Source organism: Coloeus monedula, assembly GCF_965178545.1.
Source record: "Coloeus monedula genome assembly, chromosome: 1".
In the NCBI taxonomy this organism is placed as follows: domain Eukaryota; kingdom Metazoa; phylum Chordata; class Aves; order Passeriformes; family Corvidae; genus Coloeus; species Coloeus monedula.
In genome coordinates, this window is record NC_138781.1 from 50,747,073 (window position 1) to 50,767,470 (window position 20,398).

At 37.0% G+C, this 20,398-nt stretch overlaps 1 protein-coding gene across 1 annotated transcript in view; it reads right to left on the reverse strand.

Moving 5' to 3' along the window:
• Positions 1–20,398, reverse strand: part of CNTNAP2 (contactin associated protein 2) — a gene marked incomplete at its 5' end in the record, with an annotated part of 1,036,243 nt that overhangs the window by 54,301 nt on the left and 961,544 nt on the right. The window contains one exon of the mRNA XM_082287522.1: positions 10,455–10,548. Within this exon, the coding sequence (XP_082143648.1) occupies positions 10,455–10,548 (94 nt within the window). The remainder of the gene's footprint in view (positions 1–10,454; positions 10,549–20,398) is intronic.

The window sequence follows — 20,398 nt, forward strand, 5'->3', positions numbered from 1 at the left end:
CAGAAAGAGCTGGATGTGCAGCACTGTTGGTAAAGCAATCACACTGGGAATACAGGATAGTGTCTGAATGCTGTGATGAATATCTTACTGGATAATTCGTGATGAGGGAAACTAGAAGGAGGGCAGATCCAGGTCTGAACACAAAATGGGAGTTTGTCAAGCTCATCAGGTCCCACTCTTCCTCCCTGTTCCCCACTCTCTCTCTGATCCTCTCAGAATAAAGTGAAAATGCAAAATAACTCTAGTATTTCCCATTCATTTACTTTCCTGTATGAGGACAGGGTGTAGCCCATTATTCTAATTCCAGAAAAAAACAAACTCCTTCATAAATTTAATGCTCTGGTTTCAGTCCATCCCTCAGCAGAAAGGATGTGGCACACCACAAACACCACCCAGGAACCAGATGCAATGCAAACTGAGCTGCCATACAAGCATTCCTTCATCCCTGGAGGGGACACTATTACAAGGTCAAGATAACAGACTTAAGCAATTAAGATATGCTCTATGCATTAATGGAGAGAAATCTGTGGATTCCTGCAAGCTTGCAGGCACTTAGTGGAGAGCTGCTACATAGGCTCTTTTCTCAAGGTAAAGGAAGTACTGGAAAGTATGGCAGTGTAAAAAAATATTTTCAGCTGACATGATGTTACAACACCACTTAAATATCCTGCCTTCTCATGCTGACCTAGAAACTCAGCAGGGTCGTGTGCCCCCTGATATAACCACGTCCGGTCCTTTGCTCTGAGCAAAATAATGCTTAGCTTTGCCTAAGGAAATGTAAAACGCTTTGAGAAGCTGTATTTGAAGTTCGTGTCACTCCCTCTCTCCTGTAGCTTTTGCAATCACCAACTTCTGCACTTTTAGAGTCGGATCAGTTTTAGCCACTGATACACTGCTGTTTTTTCTCCATATGCCCTTTTCTCCATATGTTGGTTTTCCTCCATATGCTCTTTTCATATATAGAGGGTGGGTTACAGAGGGCTCATTAGCCTTTGCATGTCCTTCATAACCTCTAACTCTCATCCTGTGATGCCAGAAAGTCAAATTTGGCAACTATCTTATTAAATGCATATTTTTGTCTACATTTAAATTAGTGGAAAACTTAAGATGTTACCTATGAAAAATGTAAAGAAAGTCTTTAAGTCCTGGTCAAACTAATACAGAAATAGTAGACCATTCCTAACTTCATTAGTCAAGTTATTGACTGTCTTGCAAAGAATCCCATGTGATTCCCATGATCCCACAATCCCACGTACAGAAGCAGGAAACCAAGAGGTTGCCATTGCTCCAGAGAGACTGACAAATATGCTAATTTTATGTTAAGTGAGCATTTACTGAGTGACGAAAGTACATATTTTCAAGGTGCTAAACTGAAATTAAATCAAATTTGGCTGAGAAAGATATGACAGATTGATGATTTACATTAGCAATTGTAATAGTATTTTGCTTTGAAGATGTCTCTCAATATCAGTATTTCTGAGATGTCTCATCACCCACAACTCAAAAAATTATTTTCAAATTATTCGATGTCTCATCACCCACAACTCAAAAAATTATTTTCAAATTGTTCTAAAAGCAAAGCTTTTTTTTTTTTTTTTTTTTTTTTTCTGGAGTATTTATTTTGGAGTAGCTGGAGTATTTTAGACAATTCAATTTTTCTGACACTTGATGATAAATTCATTTCTCTCCCTGGGCATTTTTGAAATAACTGTATATATGATGGTGCAACCTTCACCCAGTTTGGATTCTGCAACTGATAAGAAGGATCAGGAGGCAATTTTTTGATCAATAAGCATTTCATGTAACAATGAGACAGATGACAATCTCTCTCCAAAAAAAGAAAAAGAAAATTCAGAACACAGTCTGAAGAGGACAGAAAGTAGAAAGGAGTAACAAAAACAGTGGCAGTATATATTATCTTGCTATCAGACTGAACAAAAAAAAATGTTACCTTTTGGTGGGAGACTGACTGTAACCTTACTCAACTTCTTCAGTTGCAAGTAGAGTACAACTCTGGTGTTAAGGTAGCTGAGAGCCACTGAGGTAGATTTGTGAGTTCATACAGTCATAAAGGAGAGATTTCTAGGTAGTGGTCTACATTTATGGGAGAGGAAACAGGCTTCTCTAAGAGAAAGTTGTAAACATGTGAGCTTATTCCTGTTATATTTAAAGCAGCTGTTTATGAACTAGTCACTGTACTGCAGATTAAATACAATTTTATTATGGCATATAAATCTAAGAATCAGTGACTGTCATGGTCGGTGGCATAACACTGCTACTATTATGTCAGATTTAGTATCAGAATAAACAACCAAGCTGCAGCACAAGGAGCCATTAGTGATGTTGACTGTGCTGTAGAAAACCTTTGAATCTAATTCAGGAAGCTATTTAAACTCAATGCTATCCCTAATACTGTACTACACTATCCTATCCTATCCTATCCTATCCTATCCTATCCTATCCTATCCTAGTACCGTATGACATTATTCTCTTGAAATTTTGGCAAAACATTCAAATAAGGTACCCTAATTTAAGATCCCTCCCCCCCCCAAATAAAAAAAAAGGAAAAAAACCCAGCAAAGGATATGACAGAATCATTTCAAATAATCAGTCTCTGCTGAGTGGTGTCAGCTCTATTGGCTTGACAAGTTTTAAAACAGTGTCACTGATACAACCACAATGCCTGTTGTTATTTACAGCATGGGCGTAGCTGAAGCCATTGAGAATCCCCCAATCTTCTGAGTGAGTTCCTTCTCCATGAAAACTAATAGTGTTTTAACTGTACCCTGAAATATGCAGATGTAGAAGCATTACTGTACCTATCAGAAAGGGCTTATTTAGAGAGTGTATATATACAGCTTTAAAATTTGCTGAGCAGAAACACTTGAAAATAGACATCAGACAGGTTTTGGTTCTGTAATTTAAACAATGAGATAATTTCTTTTAAAAGAAATGCAAAGTAGCCTACAGTCAAAGGTCTGGCTTAACAGGAAAATGTTGAAGTGTCTTTCCATAATTTATATACTTCTCTTTCTTTTTGTGATAGTGGGAGTTAAGCAAATTATTCACCATGAATAATTTAGTCTACGAATTTATAGTTCTATATAAAGGTCCTAAAGAAAGATTATCTTATCTTCACATTTATTCATTGCTTAATATTGTTTGAGGAACGTGTTTATTTTACTATTTCTTGGATATACTCATGCAGAACAGGTGGTTTTTTTCTTCTACAAAGAGCAGCAGCACAACATAAACTTACTTTACATTCTATATACAGTCTACTTAAGCGGAGTTTAGTAGTGTGAAGATTGTGTTGAGCCTTTGAACAGAGATAAATTTCATCTTAAAAAGATGGAGAGCTTAAAACCGCATGGACAGGCCCAGGCTTCTTGGAGAGAATGAAAGCTGTCCAGGCTTAAGGCAGCTCTGAGCCCCGACACACAAAGGTGCATTAGTGCAGCACTTCTCCAGGATCCCTGGTCCTACACTCCTTTTGGGGGTTTGTTCTTTCAGGCACAAGAGCACATGCCATGAAATTCCTATCTAATTCACACTCCAGAAACTCCCACATCCCTTGTTCTTCCCAGGTTCTCCAGCAACCTGAGCAAACTTTCTCCTAGGAAAGAGATTCTAGGAAACCTCTGGTGCTTCTGGCATAAGAGGCCACTGAAGATCAGAAGAGGACACAGTCACCTTCAAATTATCAATGATGGGAGTGAAAACTAGTACAGCTCTTGAGGGAGACGTTTGACTTGATCCCAACGAGCCTCTAAAATATGGGGCCTCAGTCACTTCCCTTTCCATCTGACAACCTCTGCAATATTTTGGTCAGTGTATGTGTTGTTTTGTTATGATTTTTCTCTAAGTGAAACAAGTGTCAGATAAAACCTGAGCTTCTTTTAAATTTTCAAACAATGAGTGAGTTTTGAATTAGACGTAATTTCTTTATCTGTCTTTACAAGAAATGGCATGGAAATAATCTGCACCCTTAGCCAAAATAATCTAGCCAGAATACTATTTCTATAGCTATTTCTGATCAAAACATTAGGGCATATTCACATTTTTTGGGATTGTTTTATATCTGGAACTATGGGTAGAAGTTGCACAAGCCAGGTAAAGTAATGTAAACTTTTAAGACCTGTGCCTTGGCTTATTAAATACAATTTTTTTGTCAATTCTGTCTGTTATCTTAGGGCAGCTCTATTCTAATTTTTGATTTTTCCTTTGAATATACTTGGAGAAAAATTATAAGATACTGTATTTTCAGCTTCAGGAATACCTCTGGCTTTTTCAGACTGTGCAACACTTTTTTTTTTTTTTTTAAAGTGATTTAAAAGCCTTGAAGGTGCTCTGAGTTCTTCAGTTGTGCTATCTATGCCATTAGAATTTCATGGGGCCAACAGCACATTTTATTGATGTCATGTTTCTTCGGCACTTGAATGTAGTTGCGTTTGAAATAAATTAGTATTAGATATTACACAGTACAGGCAATATAATTCCTGTCTTCCTGTGGTAGGGAAAAGTTGTATAACCAAGATATGCCACCTTAACAAAATACAGGAGTTAGGAAAAGGTCAGTCTAATTACTAGAGTTTAAGTTTTCATTTTATTCCCTTGCTTTTAAAAAGTGTTATCAGTGTTTTGAATGTCAGATAAGACTTGTGCAAATACTCTGTTCAAGATGGCACTAACCAAATTAAATTGCCTTACAATCTCCTTTTCTTTTTTCTTTTCCTTTCCTTTCCTTTCCTTTTTTTTTTTTTTTTCAGAGCCAGTAGATTAATACTTTGGAAAGAACTGTAAAACAATGGGATAATTTTCTCAGCAAGATTCTGTAGACTGATTTATATGAAACAATTTTCTGAGACATGTTAAAGCACAAGTGAAATAACTTTAGAATTTAGGGGAGTACTGCATCCTGTTAGAGGCTGGTTTGCATGCTAGAAGACCATGAGAATAAAGGGTGACCTTCTGGAGCTGTTGAATGCCCATGAAAGATTTGAAGACTGGGAATCAGTGAAGTCTCTTCACAGAGAATAGTGCAAGAGGAAATGAAAAGGCAGCTGCCATTACAAAGTATGAGAGGGGCTGAGAGGTGAAGAATCACCTGAAGGGTAAGAGTGAAAAGTTTGTGGGAGGAAATGGCTCCAGCTGATTTTTGGAAGAGCACAGCTGGCTATACTCATGTCAACTGAGATTTCCTAAGCACCTAATTTAATCCAGTTTGCCTGGGGTTGACCATCTGCCTCTCTGGAGTTGCAGCAGATGAATCCTGCAATATTCTGAAAAATGGGAAGTAGATGTTGCATGGATGCTGAGAGGCATCAATGAATATTTTTGGCTTATCTTCTTCATTTTAGTTCTCAAATAAAAGACAAAATTCACTTGGGCTACCCTAATTTCTGACTCAGAAGTTATTTGGGTCAAAGTGGCAATTCTAAGTGTTTATCATGTCCCTTGGATGGGAGACCTGTAGATGGGAAATATTCCTTTCTGAATATGGCTTGTAGGTAGGATTTCTCAGAGAAAAACCAGACGGATCAAAACCAGAGATCTGGAAGAAAAGAAAAATTACTTTTATTTCCATCAGGTTTTGACTAAAAGAGCTGTGGAACATTTCTGCCTTTACCAGAAACACTTCAAAGAGTGAGTATGGACAGACAGATCTGAGATCAGAGAGACAGACAATAATAAATCCCAGAGGTGTTTCGACCAGGCTGATAGCATTATACAGGAGGAATATGGGAAGGAGAATTGTCCAGATGTTATATTTTTGTATGACAATTCATACATAACTCATGCAGGGGAAAGCACATCTTTAATATTCAACTTCTACCTGCTGTAGCAGGAGGGCTCCCAATATGACAATATGCATTCTCACTGAGATTACAATACTGAATGTTAATGCTGGTGCCCAGAAATGAAGCAGCAGGAAGTTACCTTGAAGTAAGTTGGCGGATGAATTGACTGCATACTAGCTGTTTTTTTTCTCATTATCAGTGAAAGTAGGCTGAGCTACCCTGCACTCAGATTGTCTCTCTGCACTGCAAAATGAAGGAGAGCAGCAGAGCTCAAGCTGTGGAGCTCTGAATGCCAAACTACTAACATATACAATGAAGTGTTAACCTCATTATGATCATGAATAGTAGATACATGTCAAAGATGTGTAGCAGAAGAATACTTTTAAATTATTCATGATCTATTTACAGCTCTGCACTATCTTCTAAGATGCAAATTTAAAAGCTGACAAAAAGTGCCCGACAGTATAGAGATCTAATTCTAAACTGGTGTTTTATATATATATATTAGCATTAACTTCCTATCAGGTGATGTCAATGTCTAACAGCATACCCAAACTGAGCACCAGTTAGAACTATGCCTATATCCTTTGCAGAATTTTTTAATCAAGGCTATCAAAACCCCCTTTTCAATGATGGTAAGTGTTCTCAAAGAGATAAAGTGTTCATTCCTTGGCATGAAACAAACCCTCTAAGTGATAAAACTCTGCAGTTGTGTGGAAGCATGGACACTGAAGCTGATTTTGAAAGTGTGTGTTGGTTTTGGTAGGATGAATTACATGGGAGGTCATCAATGGTTTTCAGCTACAAGTGTTGAAGCACCAAATTGCCAGGCTTTTTCTATAGAAAAGAAAGTATCTTATCTAGGAATAAAGAATGATTACCTCTTGGAATAATTGCCATTAGTCACTGCTGGAAATTCAAAGCATTTTGAACTTTTGCCTCCTATTATTCAGTATCTATTTGTAGAGAGAAGCCATACAACAAAAAAGCAATTCTTCTTTCTATACCTACCTAAGCCATGAAGCAATGTCATTTATCTCCTCCTTTTTGTGAAGTTTTTCTGTGTTCTCTCCTTTGCACATTTGAAACTAACTACTTGGCTAGTAGTTAGAGTTGGTCTTACCTCCCATCAGTCCGAGGTGGTGAATGTCACAATGAATCCAGAGAAATGTCTCCTCACCAATTTTAATTTTCACCACAAACACCAGTAAAGAAACAGAAACTCCAATCAGGGAACAATAAAAAAGTCTTTACATTAATGTCAGGAAAACTCCACTACATCTAGAAATTGACCTTCTACCACTTCTTCTCAAGGAAACTGACTTTTGTGAAAAGAATCCAGGCCCTTGGGGTTGATTTCTTGGGCCTCTCTTTAGCTGTAGAGTGATGGCAGCAGCTTTTGTAAGAAGGAAGGCAGACCTGAAAGGTGTCTCCCCTTTGGCTACTTTTACTAGAAGTCCCTGAAGAACACTAGCTTGAGGCGGAGACAAAAACAGAGCCCACAGAGGCGAGCTGCAGGGACAGCTGTCAGTTCTGAAGATTATAATCTGTGTGATGATGACTCATATTATGTCAATTGTTTCCAAGTGGATATTTAAGTATTTCTGAAAAGATACAATTTAACTTGGAGTGGTTGGTGGAGATGAAGGCAAGAAGCATATTTCCTTTACTTCCCTGCCGCTTTCTCAAAAGCAACTCGTCTGATCTTGGTGTTTCTGTGCTCACTCATATATCCTGTTAAGAAACTCTCAAATTATTTCTGTTCACCAGAATGACACTTCTACAAAATCATGTGTAATTATGTCTAGCTAATTCCTTATAAATACATATTAAATGCCAAAGAAATGCACCACTTTTAGTTATAAAGTACAGACTAAGACAGTACAGGTGTAGGTCTCTAAAAAGGACATGAAGACAAAGCTGAGTATTGCATCCAAACTCACTACACTTAATGGAAAAATCAAACCTCTGCTCTACCTCAGTAATGAGCTTCGAGTTGCAGCCTACATGAAAATGTAGATGCCGGTCACATTGTCAAACTTTTGGATTTTTCTCTTCATATCTTATAATCCAGATAGCCAGGTTCTCCATTTTGCCTTGTGTGCAAGCCCTCAAAGCCTAAATATATGTAAATGCCAGATTAAAGAACTTCCTTGAAACATTAACAATACTTTTCTATAATTTTTGTAAAATCCTGCATTTCTCTAGAGCTACTATTTTTGTTACTAGACATTAATGTAAAAGAGGATTTTTCATTTGCTGTCTCTTTTAGCTTTATTTCATACCTCAAATCATAATCCATTTTTCCTGGGTAAGAATTATATACTAAACACCATTATCTCCAGTTTTTCAAAAGGCTAAAATTATTTTATTTCAGTGTTTTTCAAGCCAATGAACAAAGGCATTTTTTAAAAAGTATTTCAAGGAAACAGAAAGCATCTCAAAGAAGAAAAGTTCTCCCTGATTGCAACTCAAACATTTTTGTTGTGGTGTCTGATGTGATCCTCCTGCTTTACAGAAAATATTATGAGCAGTTATGAAGCAATATTTTATTAATCAGCCATATTTTTGTAAGACCTAGAGCAGAGAGAGGTGTTGTATTGTGGTAGGTGTTGTACAAGGGATCATTTCTGATGGGGAGCAGATGAACTCCCTATCACAGCAAGCACAGCTGTGCCAGGAGCGGCTGCTCCTATGCAAATAACACTAATAAAAATGGAAATAAGACAGACAGAAGACCAGTTTCCTAGTAAGATTGTTCCAGAGTGCTCTTCAAAAACCCATCAGTCTTTAAAAATAGGGCCTTGCATTCATTTTTGCTGACAAATAAGAATTGCATGGTATGGGAACAACAGAAACTGAATGCAAGTGATGCCAGAGTAGCAGTGAAATGGGAGGCTACTCCCATATTGGCCATTTGGAGAATGTAATTGCATATGGGCACAAATTGCAACTTGATCTATGTATCCACATCTTCTGTTGGTTCTAATCCCTCTCGACCACTAAAATATGCCTAGTCAGTATGAAGTGATAGCTAGAGGCTTTAAAGATACTGAATTCTATGTCTACTTTGCCCTTCAAACTGCTGCGCTTGGGTAACCCTGTTAACTGAGCTCTTCTCTCATTCAACATGACTCCAGTAAACATGAGTTTACTCCATGAGACTCCAGTTCAACATGAGCACAGTAAAGTTCATCAACAGACATGGTCAATTATACAACAGTTTTACACTGGGAAATCCATCTCTTCACAGTGAAGTTCAATTTTTCTCTGGTAGAAAGAATAAAAAAGAATAAAAGTTTTGTTTTGTTTTCTTGTTGGTTTCTTTAGTAATGATATGTTCTTCTGCTTAATAAAATGTCCTATTTTGAAAGACAATAACAAACAGAAAGGAAGAAGCAAAAGAATCATATTCCCAAAAGGGCTAATATAATCCCATGCTGTTAGAAAAATTGAGTCAGAGCACCAGCTCTGGTCCAGATGCCTAAATTAAGTGAGGTGAGGTGGGAGTGCACCCAGTTTCCAGAGACTGACCAAAATCAGACTGCATCATCTTTTGTACCATCAACAGAAGTGACTTGGAAAGTTCCAGAAAATAGTTCATGACTCTCCTGATAGCCAGTAATTTTAAGACTTTTCATTTCCTATTTCACAGAAGTTCTACATGTTAAATTTTAAAACCAAAACAAATAGAAAAGTGTATCTACAAAAAAATCCCACTAGCCATGTGATCAATTTCTTTTTCACTTCAAAAAACAGTGCAAAGGGATCACAGATTAACGCCTTAGCCACTTAACAAAGAAAAGTTTGCAATTTTCTAGATTAATCTCTTCACTGAGTTCAAGCAAAGCATATCTCTGCACAAAGCATTTAGAGGAAATAATATTAATTCCCCTTTATCTCTGAAAAGGGGGAAAAGCCCTCCTTTAAAACTGCAAATGTTGGGAAGAATTGATTCTTGAAGTGAGTAACCCTGGAAATTCATGTAAGAAGTCAGTAGCAGAAAAATTAAGCAATGCACTGTAGGATGGTCTAAAAGTGAGGCCAAGGCATCTGTGTTGCCCCTTGAGTTCCTCTGGGGAGCTGGCCAGGAAACTGCTGCACTGGAAATAACCGTGAGATCCATAAAAAGGATAGAAATTGTTGAGAGGAGTGTTGCTGCAGGCGTTACAGACTCCAAAGGACCTTGCTGGTGGGCGTTCCTGTGAGAGAGTGATGGTTTGCCAGAGTGATGAGGGACAGTTATGACACAAGAGGATGCACAGGGATAAGAAGGCTGTCTGCATGGATAAAGACATTATACAAGGCACACAATAACTTCACAGTGAATGATAATATTCAAAATAACTTCAATATCTCCTGATAGAAGCAGTGGTCTCAGTAATTTCCTTTTATTGCCTCCATCTGACACTGAGAGCATAATGAAACCTCACAAAGACAATGTTACAAGGGTCTCTTTGCCCTTATCTTTTTTTTCCCCATGCATGGCAGACAATTACTTATTTGTGTGCTCATCAGTTTCTGTGAACAGGTGAACATAAGGCCTCCTTTAAGTATGACTCCAGTATCACCACTTTCTGAACAAGAATGACGTGTCCAGCAAGCATCCTGCTACACACATATCATTGTTCCAGGTATAAAGTGAAGTCTTACCTATAACTTTTCCTAGGAATAGTGCCTTTGGGGAATTGAACTGAATGTCAGATGTGGCTGGCAGGCTGTAACTTGTTGGAGGATAGTGATCAAGCTGGAGAAAGAGAAAAGAAATGATGAGTATTTTGAACTGATCTGCTTCTTACAGTTCTGATCAACCAGGTCTACTTCATGGAGTTTATGCCATCACTTATAATGTCTAATACACTCTACTTTCGTTTTCATAAAGGGAAAACAACAGTAAACCCCCTTCCTTCCATATCTGCCATCTCCACAGTTCCCCAGGCCTGGAGAATACCTATACTGAATATATTTTTGTTCTGATTGCTGAAGAATCACATCAGTTTTTGCCTATGTGCTTTGATTGCTAAATATAGCAACAGCATCAATAATAAAACAACTTATTCTTTCCATAGAAATAGATTTCCATTTGGGACCTATGTTACTGCTAAAGCTAGATTTACATAGCTCAGGTGTTGGGCATTTTTCTTCTCTCAGAAAAGTCATAAATTAATAAGGCATTCTTTTTTTGCACTACATGCTTATTGCTTTCTTGTTGAGAATGTTGTTCAATTTTATTGTGATGATGCCCATTGAAACCTAAATAAATTCAAGAGTAATCAACTTAGCTAAATAGTTTAATCTACAGGAAATGCATATTGTCCCTCATATGACACAGCAACCATGTTACATTAGCATATTTCCCCCTGGTTTTCAGCTATTTGACAGAAAAAGGTGAAGAAAGAGAGTAATAAAATGAATTACCTGTGCTTAGTAATAGTGCTGTTAACAGAGTTTAATATAGCTCAATAGAGTTTTGATGTTCACATTTCATAAAGGTAACTGGGATGAATTTTTATCTCTACTGTTGTTATTTATTTTCTCAGCCTTGCATGTTTATTACACAGGCTTAAAGAGGACAGAACAGTAATAGTTTATTTTATTCTGGCCTTGCCCTGGCACAAAACAGGATAGAAACTAATATATGTGATTTAAGACTTTAGAGGGTACAATAGACTGCAGAAGTAATTCTCAAAAAATGGCAACTCTACAGGGCATGCAATATTTTCACATATCTTTTTGCCATGTTTCTAATTTCAAAATGTTATTGTGGATTACTTTGTTTTAATGATACTGCAAATGCTCAGTTCAGTGGTTAAAAGTAAATGAATGGCAGGTAGCATAGAACTGAAGGGCTGAATCCCCTGATACCCTGGAATACTGTGAGCTCAGGTAAAGCCTACTGGTGTCATGAATCTGCAGAGGCAACCATCTCAAAAACTATAATAATTGGAGGAGTCCTGTCTTTCTCATAATTCCCCATAAAACCTCAAGAAGAAAAGTGTATTTATGTAGTAGACAGGAAAAACAGTCTCTGCAGTTTGCAAAAAAGGTCTAGCAAGTCTTAATGTTCAGAAATGATTTTTAATTTGTCATAACTAGTATTCACACCGATTATTTTGAGATAAATACACGGAAAAACTTAGTTCCATCTTCTTACTCAGAAAATAAGGAGCTTCAGTTTGTTCAGAGTATCTTGAACAGTTTTTCTTAGATTTTTAATAAAGAGCAGAAATACACATTTTACCTGAAATGAGAGTTATATAAATTCACATTCAAAAGAGTTATTTTTGAAAGGGTGTAGTCAATAAAAAGGGTTGAAATACAAAACAGATTGCAACCTCAACCACCTCAGGCCCTACTAAGTACAGACTTCACTTAAGTGCTTACTATTGGTTTTCCTGATGGAAGGGAAATATTCCAACATCCAACATGGCAAGTGCCAGACCCATTTTCAATGGGAACTGCAGGCATATCAGGTGGAAAAAAAATTCCCTTCTTATTTCAGGAGACAAATAGAAACGGCTCAGATCTCTCATGGTATTTACCCTTGTGTTATTAAATGAAAGGTGTAGACTTTAGAGAGGTGTATCAGGTAAAGATTGGTGAAGACTAATCCACAAAACACTGGTTCTCCATTCTCTCATATGTCAAGAGGTTAACCTCATGTAACTTTTTTGCCTGCAGTGGAATTGTTTCCAATACATACTCAGGATTCATCTTCTAGGTTTCCTTTTATTAATATGACTTCAAATATGCTGAAGAAACTCTGATTAAATATTCTGGCATTCTACTACATGCATTGGTCTCTGTCAGTATCATCAACATATAGGTTCTTTCTTTTTCAGAATCAATCTGGAGCAATTCTGAAATATTTCTTTTTGTTGTGATCTGGAATCTGAGCAGTGGTGTTGATAGAGCATCATTAATCAGATAAAACATGAATGAATTAAAATAATTATCAATCTATGATTTAACTTATCGACTTATGGTGGATGTCCTAAAACAGTAGCCATGTGTCCACTGTCAGAGTAACAAATAATTAGTAACAAGTAATAAAAAACCCATCCCTGCCTAATGTACATACTGCCTTTACCTGGGTACACTGGTTGTGTCTGCAGGACATACATCAAAAAGAAAAGTCAATTTAAAACATGAACCACTGTGAACATTTGCATGCACAATTACAGAATATCAAATCCTGCCAGCTGCATTGTAATAAGACTCCCTTTGTCTTCAGGTAGTGCTCAGGATGTGGAAAGGCCCTCTCTTTCCCCATCTTGGAACAGGTTAGTTAGCAGTAACCTTGGCCAGATTTAAAAAAAACCTCAAAAGTCCTTCCAATGACCTCACCTTCCCTTGGGACTTCAGCATAGCAGAGCATTCTGTCCTGGTGCAGAGGCAAAAGGGGCTGCAATAATGAGGCTAATGATGTGTTACATTGCAGGCTCTAACAGGAGCAGACACTTTACTGCTGAGGTTTGCTCATTTAAACAGACGCCTTGTACTGAATAAAAACCTGAACCTATCTGCTCACATATATTTTTCACATCCCCCTGAAGTCAAGGGAAGATATCCCAATGGGTTCAGCTATGGATTGTCTTAATGGCTGTCTGAAGTTTTGGGTTGTTCTGATTCCTAGTTAAAATAAATCTCTACTTAAAAGCTGTGGATACCAATTTTCTGGAGCAAACATTCCTGATCGGGTATAGAGCCAGCTCCTGCTCCACTGCCAGCCCTGGGGTCTCTTGTCAGGGGACACCTGCATTGCTTTCCACAGCTTTGAGTCACGCCCTTCTCTAATCCTGGCGCCTGGAATGAAATGATGCACCACAAGACAGTGGGTCTAGGGAACAGTGGGTGAGGGAATAGGGAGATTTCTGTCCACTTGCTTTTATTGCATGTCTTTGTACTAAACTAGGATTACCTAATAAAAGAAACTTTTTTTTGTTTGTTTGTTTTAGAGACACTCAACCTAGGGTTTCTTTACAGGTCTGTGAGTTAAAGCAGCATGCTGAATTCTTTCCAAAGTTGTATGTGACTGCCATCCAGTGGGGGCTCCAGTGTAAGCAGCTGGAACGGAGCAGCCTGCAGTCTTTGCATGAGATACTAGCCTCTCAATTTAATAGAAGACACATAATAAAAAAGGAATTAGTAGTGTCAAATGATATTTGAAAAAAGTTATTACATTATTTAATGAAAATTAAATAGAACCCCTGCATACACAGACGTCGATGTAATGATTTTGTATTAAATTAGTTTTAAAATTATGTTTTAGATTTTTCATTACAGCTACTTTTCTTTAAAAACTGAATAATTTAATTTGAGCTTCATGCAAACATACAGTGTGGCTTTGAGTGTTACACAGACGAAAATAGGTGGCAGTTTCTGAGGAACTTGCAGTTTCAGTTCTGAAGTCACATCACGTCAAGGCAGACTGCCTTTTTCTGAAGTTGTTTGGATTTAAGCAGAAGTTCAATAAAATGCTCTTTCTTTTAAATTACTGTTCACTTAGATAATAAAACTAATCTTGATGGGAGTTCTGAGACTAACAGAGATATCAGTCTAAGGGCAAACATAATGTCTGCATCACCTTAGTAGTCTTGGTAAAAAAAAAGGCGTAAACACAAACACATACCTTATATTCACCCTGTGGATATATTTATATCTGAATCATTGTCAACCCAGCCTGTGAACTGCTGTGAAGTTAAGGTTTTTCTTTATGCTGGAGATATTTTATTTTAAAAAATTGTCCAAATCAGATGGAATAATAATGCTGTAAGGTTTAATCTCACACCATCTGACGTCAATACATCTCTGCTATTGACTTCAGCAATAGCAGGGTAAAGAAGGGGGTGTTATCATCATGATCAATATAGTATTTCTCTTCTGCATTATTATGATGATTTATCACTTTTGTTACAAACTTTTCTAGTCCTGAACAAGGGCTTTTTGTGCTAAGTTCTATAATAATACATAACAAAAAAGGTTCCTGCTCAAAAATGCCTACAAAGTTAGCACAGACTAGGCATGAGGCCCTAAGAAAATAGCAAGGTGGTATGCAGGTGTTTAGATGGAGCTCCGCATGAGTATGATAGCAGTGTATGAGAAAGCAGGAAGATGACTATGAAAATCAAGTGGGAGGTATTATGCCATTCTTTTTATTGGTGAAATAAAGATGATTATTCACCTGCTAAAAGGTTAGGAAAAAACTTAAAACAATATTTTTAATACTGTGATTTTTTTTTTTTTTTCCTAGTACAAGAGGAAAGGAGCAGACTGGAGTGATAATTGTGTAATTCCTTAGGCCGATCATGGCCACTCTCGCTGCAATTCAGCTCCTTCCTTAGTGTGGCACTAGTGCTCTGCTGATGTGTTTCTGACGGGTCAGGTCCTTGACCCAGGTTAGTGAGATGAGATCGAGCCAGAGCAGGGACAAGCCATGGACTGTAAATGAGTAGTAGATCCAGAGAAACAGTCAGGACCATAAACCCAGCATTTTTTACTGCCTTAGACTGTCACAGACCTGCAGCCTCACTGCTCATCTGGAACACAGGAGGAGGTACACACTTCACCAATGTGATGTAAGGCAAGCTAAAGGTTTGCATTGTGCTTTGAGCTCTGCAGACGAAATTTCTGTAGAGGTATAGTAAATATTATTTTAGGAACCACTCCTAAAAATCTGTTTTGCTAGTTTAATGCACTGATTTAGCCTTTAGCATTTTTTTTTTTTTTTAAATAAAGGTCAACTACAGTATTTTATGATTAAGTCTCTTTTATGGAGGGATATATATTAAATATGTGATTAACATGTGATACAGACAGAAAAACATAGATACATTGCAGAAAAAAATAAAACAAATATAAAGGTTCGGGTTTTTTTCCTGGTTTAAAACTTGAATCCTTTATGTGCAGAAAGCTTGTATATATGTCTGAAAGCTGCTGTTGCTCTGCTAAATAATGACAGGGATAATTTGCCTCCCTCTAAAAAAAACCAAAAATTTGGATAAAATTTAAAAGGAAATGTAGGAACATAACTCAAAATGTAACAGAAGCACTGATAAGGAAAGGGACACTATTTAGTTTGGCTGCCTTCAATTGAAACAATTCTCTGATGCTTCTTTCACATCTGTTGACTTTTTATTGCTCTCTTTAGTAGATGAATTACAATAAATGTTAACAGAAGCAATAGAAAGTCATATAATGCCAAGTCATTAAAATTAAAGAGATCTACCTCAGGTACCTAAAGATGACTTTCACAGGACATTAATTTGTCCAATGTGTACTTCCATATAATAGAAACCACCTATTTCATGATAGGTTTTGACTTTTTTAGCTTTGTCTTGGACTCTGGAATTACTTAATGATTTTTTTATTCTTTCCTTGTTTCTTTAATTCCAATAAAATTGTATCAAACTAGAAATCACACAGGCCAAGGAAGACTCACACTCATCACTGAAAATGCATTATAGAAGAAGGAAATAGTTTCAGCATAAGCCAATGTAAGTAACACATTTGTGAGGTGGATAAGCCTGCTGATACGCTCTGCAGACCTTCGCTCTGCTCTGATATGCAGACCCAGGAAATATCAGACTGTACCATGCTCCCTTCTGACCTGAATGGCCTTAGCTTTATTTCCAAGGAAAACAGGGGTGTAGGGTGAGGAAGACATTTCACTTCTGGGTCTTATCATGATACATAGCCTAGACATGGGCAAAGTTTGGGACCAGGCAGCTGAAACATGACTCTGAATCCAGCAACACAAGCTCTGCTAAAAAGATATGAGAAGGATGGATATGTAAAAGAGTTCCTCTTCTATGGAGCAGTTTTACGGAACAGAAAGTAAAGAGGAATATTCTTCCAAAAGGCCTCTACATTTGAAACTATCTCAGCTGATGCAGAGGGTAAAAGTTTTGTAAAGATATATACTTCATCAGCCTGAGATGGGGATATATGGGTCATGTTTTTCCCACTGTGTATCTGCCAATAAGGGAAAGATCTGATGCCATGTCCTGATGTTCAGGGTGAGGATATTCCACTCGCTTATTTATTGAAGAGTGAAAGGAGTTCTGGTTTTTGAAAACATTTTGTCTGGCCTTCATTGAGCTGAGACTCAATGGGGATGTGCTGGCTTACCTTGGCACGCGCCACTAACCAACTCTGTCACACACAAAAGGGAAGTACAAGTCGTTCATTTATGAGGTTCCTGTCTACCCATAATTACTCTTTTTAACTGAAATATTGTGAGTCACACTGCAAAATAAAGAAATTGAGTAAATTCAGTGAAGGTTTAAATCAACAAAACTGCTTGGAGCTCATGGTCATTCAGTGAGCACAAAAGAACAGGTAAAAAGTTAATAATCAGTGAATTATTTGGCCATTTCTGATTCTGGGACAAACAATTGAAATTCTGTTCTGCTGTTTCTCACTGTTGTTTACAGACACTTTTGAGTATTGAACACCTGGTCATTTGCAACCTCTGGAACATCCTTATAGTTGGAAGATCAGGGTCTGTAATTATTTATGTTTTGGAAACCAGATGTTGCTTAGGGTAATAGTCATGATATACTATATCAATAAAGCTTTGTTTTATTTTCAAAAGTTTATTGATAGCTATTGATAACTTTTTATGCTACTTTGTCACCTATTTGTGAAAAAAAAAACAAAAAACCAACAAAACCCCCCTATATTTTCAAACCTGAGTAAAAACCACTTTCTTGTGACTTCTGATTGAAAAAAGAGCTTAGAAGTTATGGGTAAACTAAGTGCTAATGCATTAAACATGCAGATCTAATGTATGGCTCTGCTCTAGAAAATGGTCTGAGTTTGCCTTTCTGCGGCACTAGCATTTTGAGTAATACATTGCCACTACAGAAGGGCAATACATAGTGAAAAAGATGTATCCCCAGGGATTTTAAATAATTCATTTCAGTAGGAAGGCCTTTGTTATTGATAGAACAAATGATTTTCTTTTTCCTTTAAGCAAAACGTGTTTGGAAATTCATTAATTATTCTTTCAATATAATAGAATTACCTGGGTATTAGGAAACAAAGCACAGGGTTAACTGTTGCATGGATGTTAACTATGGTTTACATGTTTTACCTGTGATTAAAGTCCTGGATACTTAAAACATGTTTTATTCATGTCAGCAGCTATGGAATTTGTAAATACTCTCTGACTCGCTCCTTTCAAATCATGAACAGTTCTTCCCCATTCCCTACCAGTGAAATGTTAGCTAAACCAGCCTTCAAATTAATCTGGTGTCTAGACAATTTACAGCACTACCCAAAGGAGGCTGAGGCAGCATAATTCCCAGAAAATGAAGGACATAAATAAAGATGGTATTTCTACATCATTTTGATGGCATAACAATCATTGCCATTTCTAATCCTAGGGTAAATATTTTCAAAATGTGACTCAAAGGGACAGTATTCAGAGAAGAGTTAAAAAATTGTTTTCAGTCTCAAAAACTATAGATGGATGATGGTATACTAAAATAGATCCGTTTATTTAGCATCTTGCAGACAAGATGAAAAGATGTTTTAATCAGCATCTCTAAGAAAGTGTGAAGGGGAGTGACACCTGACACTAAACATTTCTTTCAAGTATAGACACAAAGATCCCAAAGTTAAATGTTGAAGTCTGCATAATTCAAACTGTAAATTAGGTGAAAATTCTTTACAAGGATGGTACTTACACAGCATAAGACATAGCCAAAGGATATGGTAAATTTTCTATCATTTGAAGTCTTTAAAGCTAGATAAAATGTCTTTCTAGAAAATTTATTTTACTGCTATCATTATTTTTGGGTTAGCTGCAGAAAATAATTTGGGGAATTTTATGGCCTCTCTTAAGCAACAGCTCAAACAGTGATCATATTCTGTTGAGGTTTCAAAATATAGGAAATACAATAGCTAGGTGTAATTCTACAGCATCAATAATGATGGGAGATGAAATTATAGCCTCACTGAAATCTATGAGGAAGTTCCCACTCCCTTTAATGAGAACAAAATTTAATCTACAATTATAAAATCTTTGGTATAGTCATTGCTTTTAAGATGGGGATTATATACAGACTGCCTTGCTCCACTTCATCCATTTTATTGCTATGATGTTTACCATTTTATTTTGTAATTCAGAATAGTTTTGAATTAAGTTTGTATGATTTATATTTTTAAAGCATCTAGGAGTTTGCAGTTATCTCTTTTCAAGTAGTGCAGAGCTCAAAATGGAAATGGACTTGAAAAAATTATTTTTCTTCTTGATTTCACTTGGGTAAGGGTCAGATATTTCATTGACCATTTTTTCACAAAGATGGGTATATACTCTTGCTTGCCTCTCGTGAAGTTGGAAAATGAAGATTTGTACAAACACATTTTCTGATTATTCTCATCTTCAGCTGAGTTCAGGTCAAGATTTAGCCATAAAGCCTCATAATTTAGCTCATTTTGTGCAAAGTCAACAATTAATATTGAGAATGTATGGTATTGCTGTGTACAGCCCCTCCATCACATTTTGACATATTGTCCAAGGCTGAAACAGAGAACTGTCAGCCATCCTTTTGTGTGGCCTTCTGAGAAGATGAGCAGTGGCTGCTGATAGTTTTCCTGAAAGCATACTCATAGTTTTGGACAGAGTTTGTTCAGAGTCCTGAAGAAGTTGCTCAGGTATAATCCTTCTCAGGAACAAGGAAAGTGTTATAAACTGTGACTCATAACCCATTACCAGAAATGGCTTTAAAGCAGGGATGGAGAGAGACCTGTTGAGAATGTACAAGTAAGGAAGCTGAGAGGTCCAGTCTAAGTCTGTTGACTACCAGCTTTATTCCACTAACACTCAAAGCATATCATACTGGTTTTTTCTTTTTTTTTCTTTTATTTTTTCTTTGTATCAGGCTGATCTACCTTTCTGCAACAGAGCAGAAAAGTCTCTGATCCAGATTCCATCCCCATTTTACTCTGGGGACATGCAAAGAAGCAGAAGGTATGAATCTTGCACACAGGATGCAACTATCACAGCTCTTTAAGGTACAATTTAAAGCCTGTTGGAGGCAATGGAAAGCCTTTCATTCACTTCAATGGGCTTTGGATCAGAACCTCAGCTAGGGAGCTTTTGTCCTTGGCTCTCTTCAAAGAAGATTTTACTGATGTGTGAATAGTGTTAATCACCCATGAACACTTGGTAAAGAGTGATCTGGTTTTTATGATATGTAAAACACCCTGCTGAAGCATGAAATCTTTTAATAAAATCAAACAAAGAAAAACTTGCCCTCCATAACCTAAAGCTCAGCTCTTGAAATGTCATTTATTGGAATAGTGCATTCCCCATCCTCAGTCTGGGCTTTTTCTTGCCACAGGAGAACTAATATAGCCTTGGAGGTGTACCATGGTTACTAGTACATAGTATTTTGCTAGAGGGGAGGGATAGGAACTGTTATTATCAAATGTTAATTTTGTCCACCTCATGGAAACAAGAGAAAATAAGCATATCTTTGTTCCTGAATTTATGTAATTTGCTTTTTCTGACATGTAAATTGACTGCATAGCCTTAATCTTATCCTTGAGAAACCACTGGCAACGCAATTGAGAGCCTGTTATTTCAT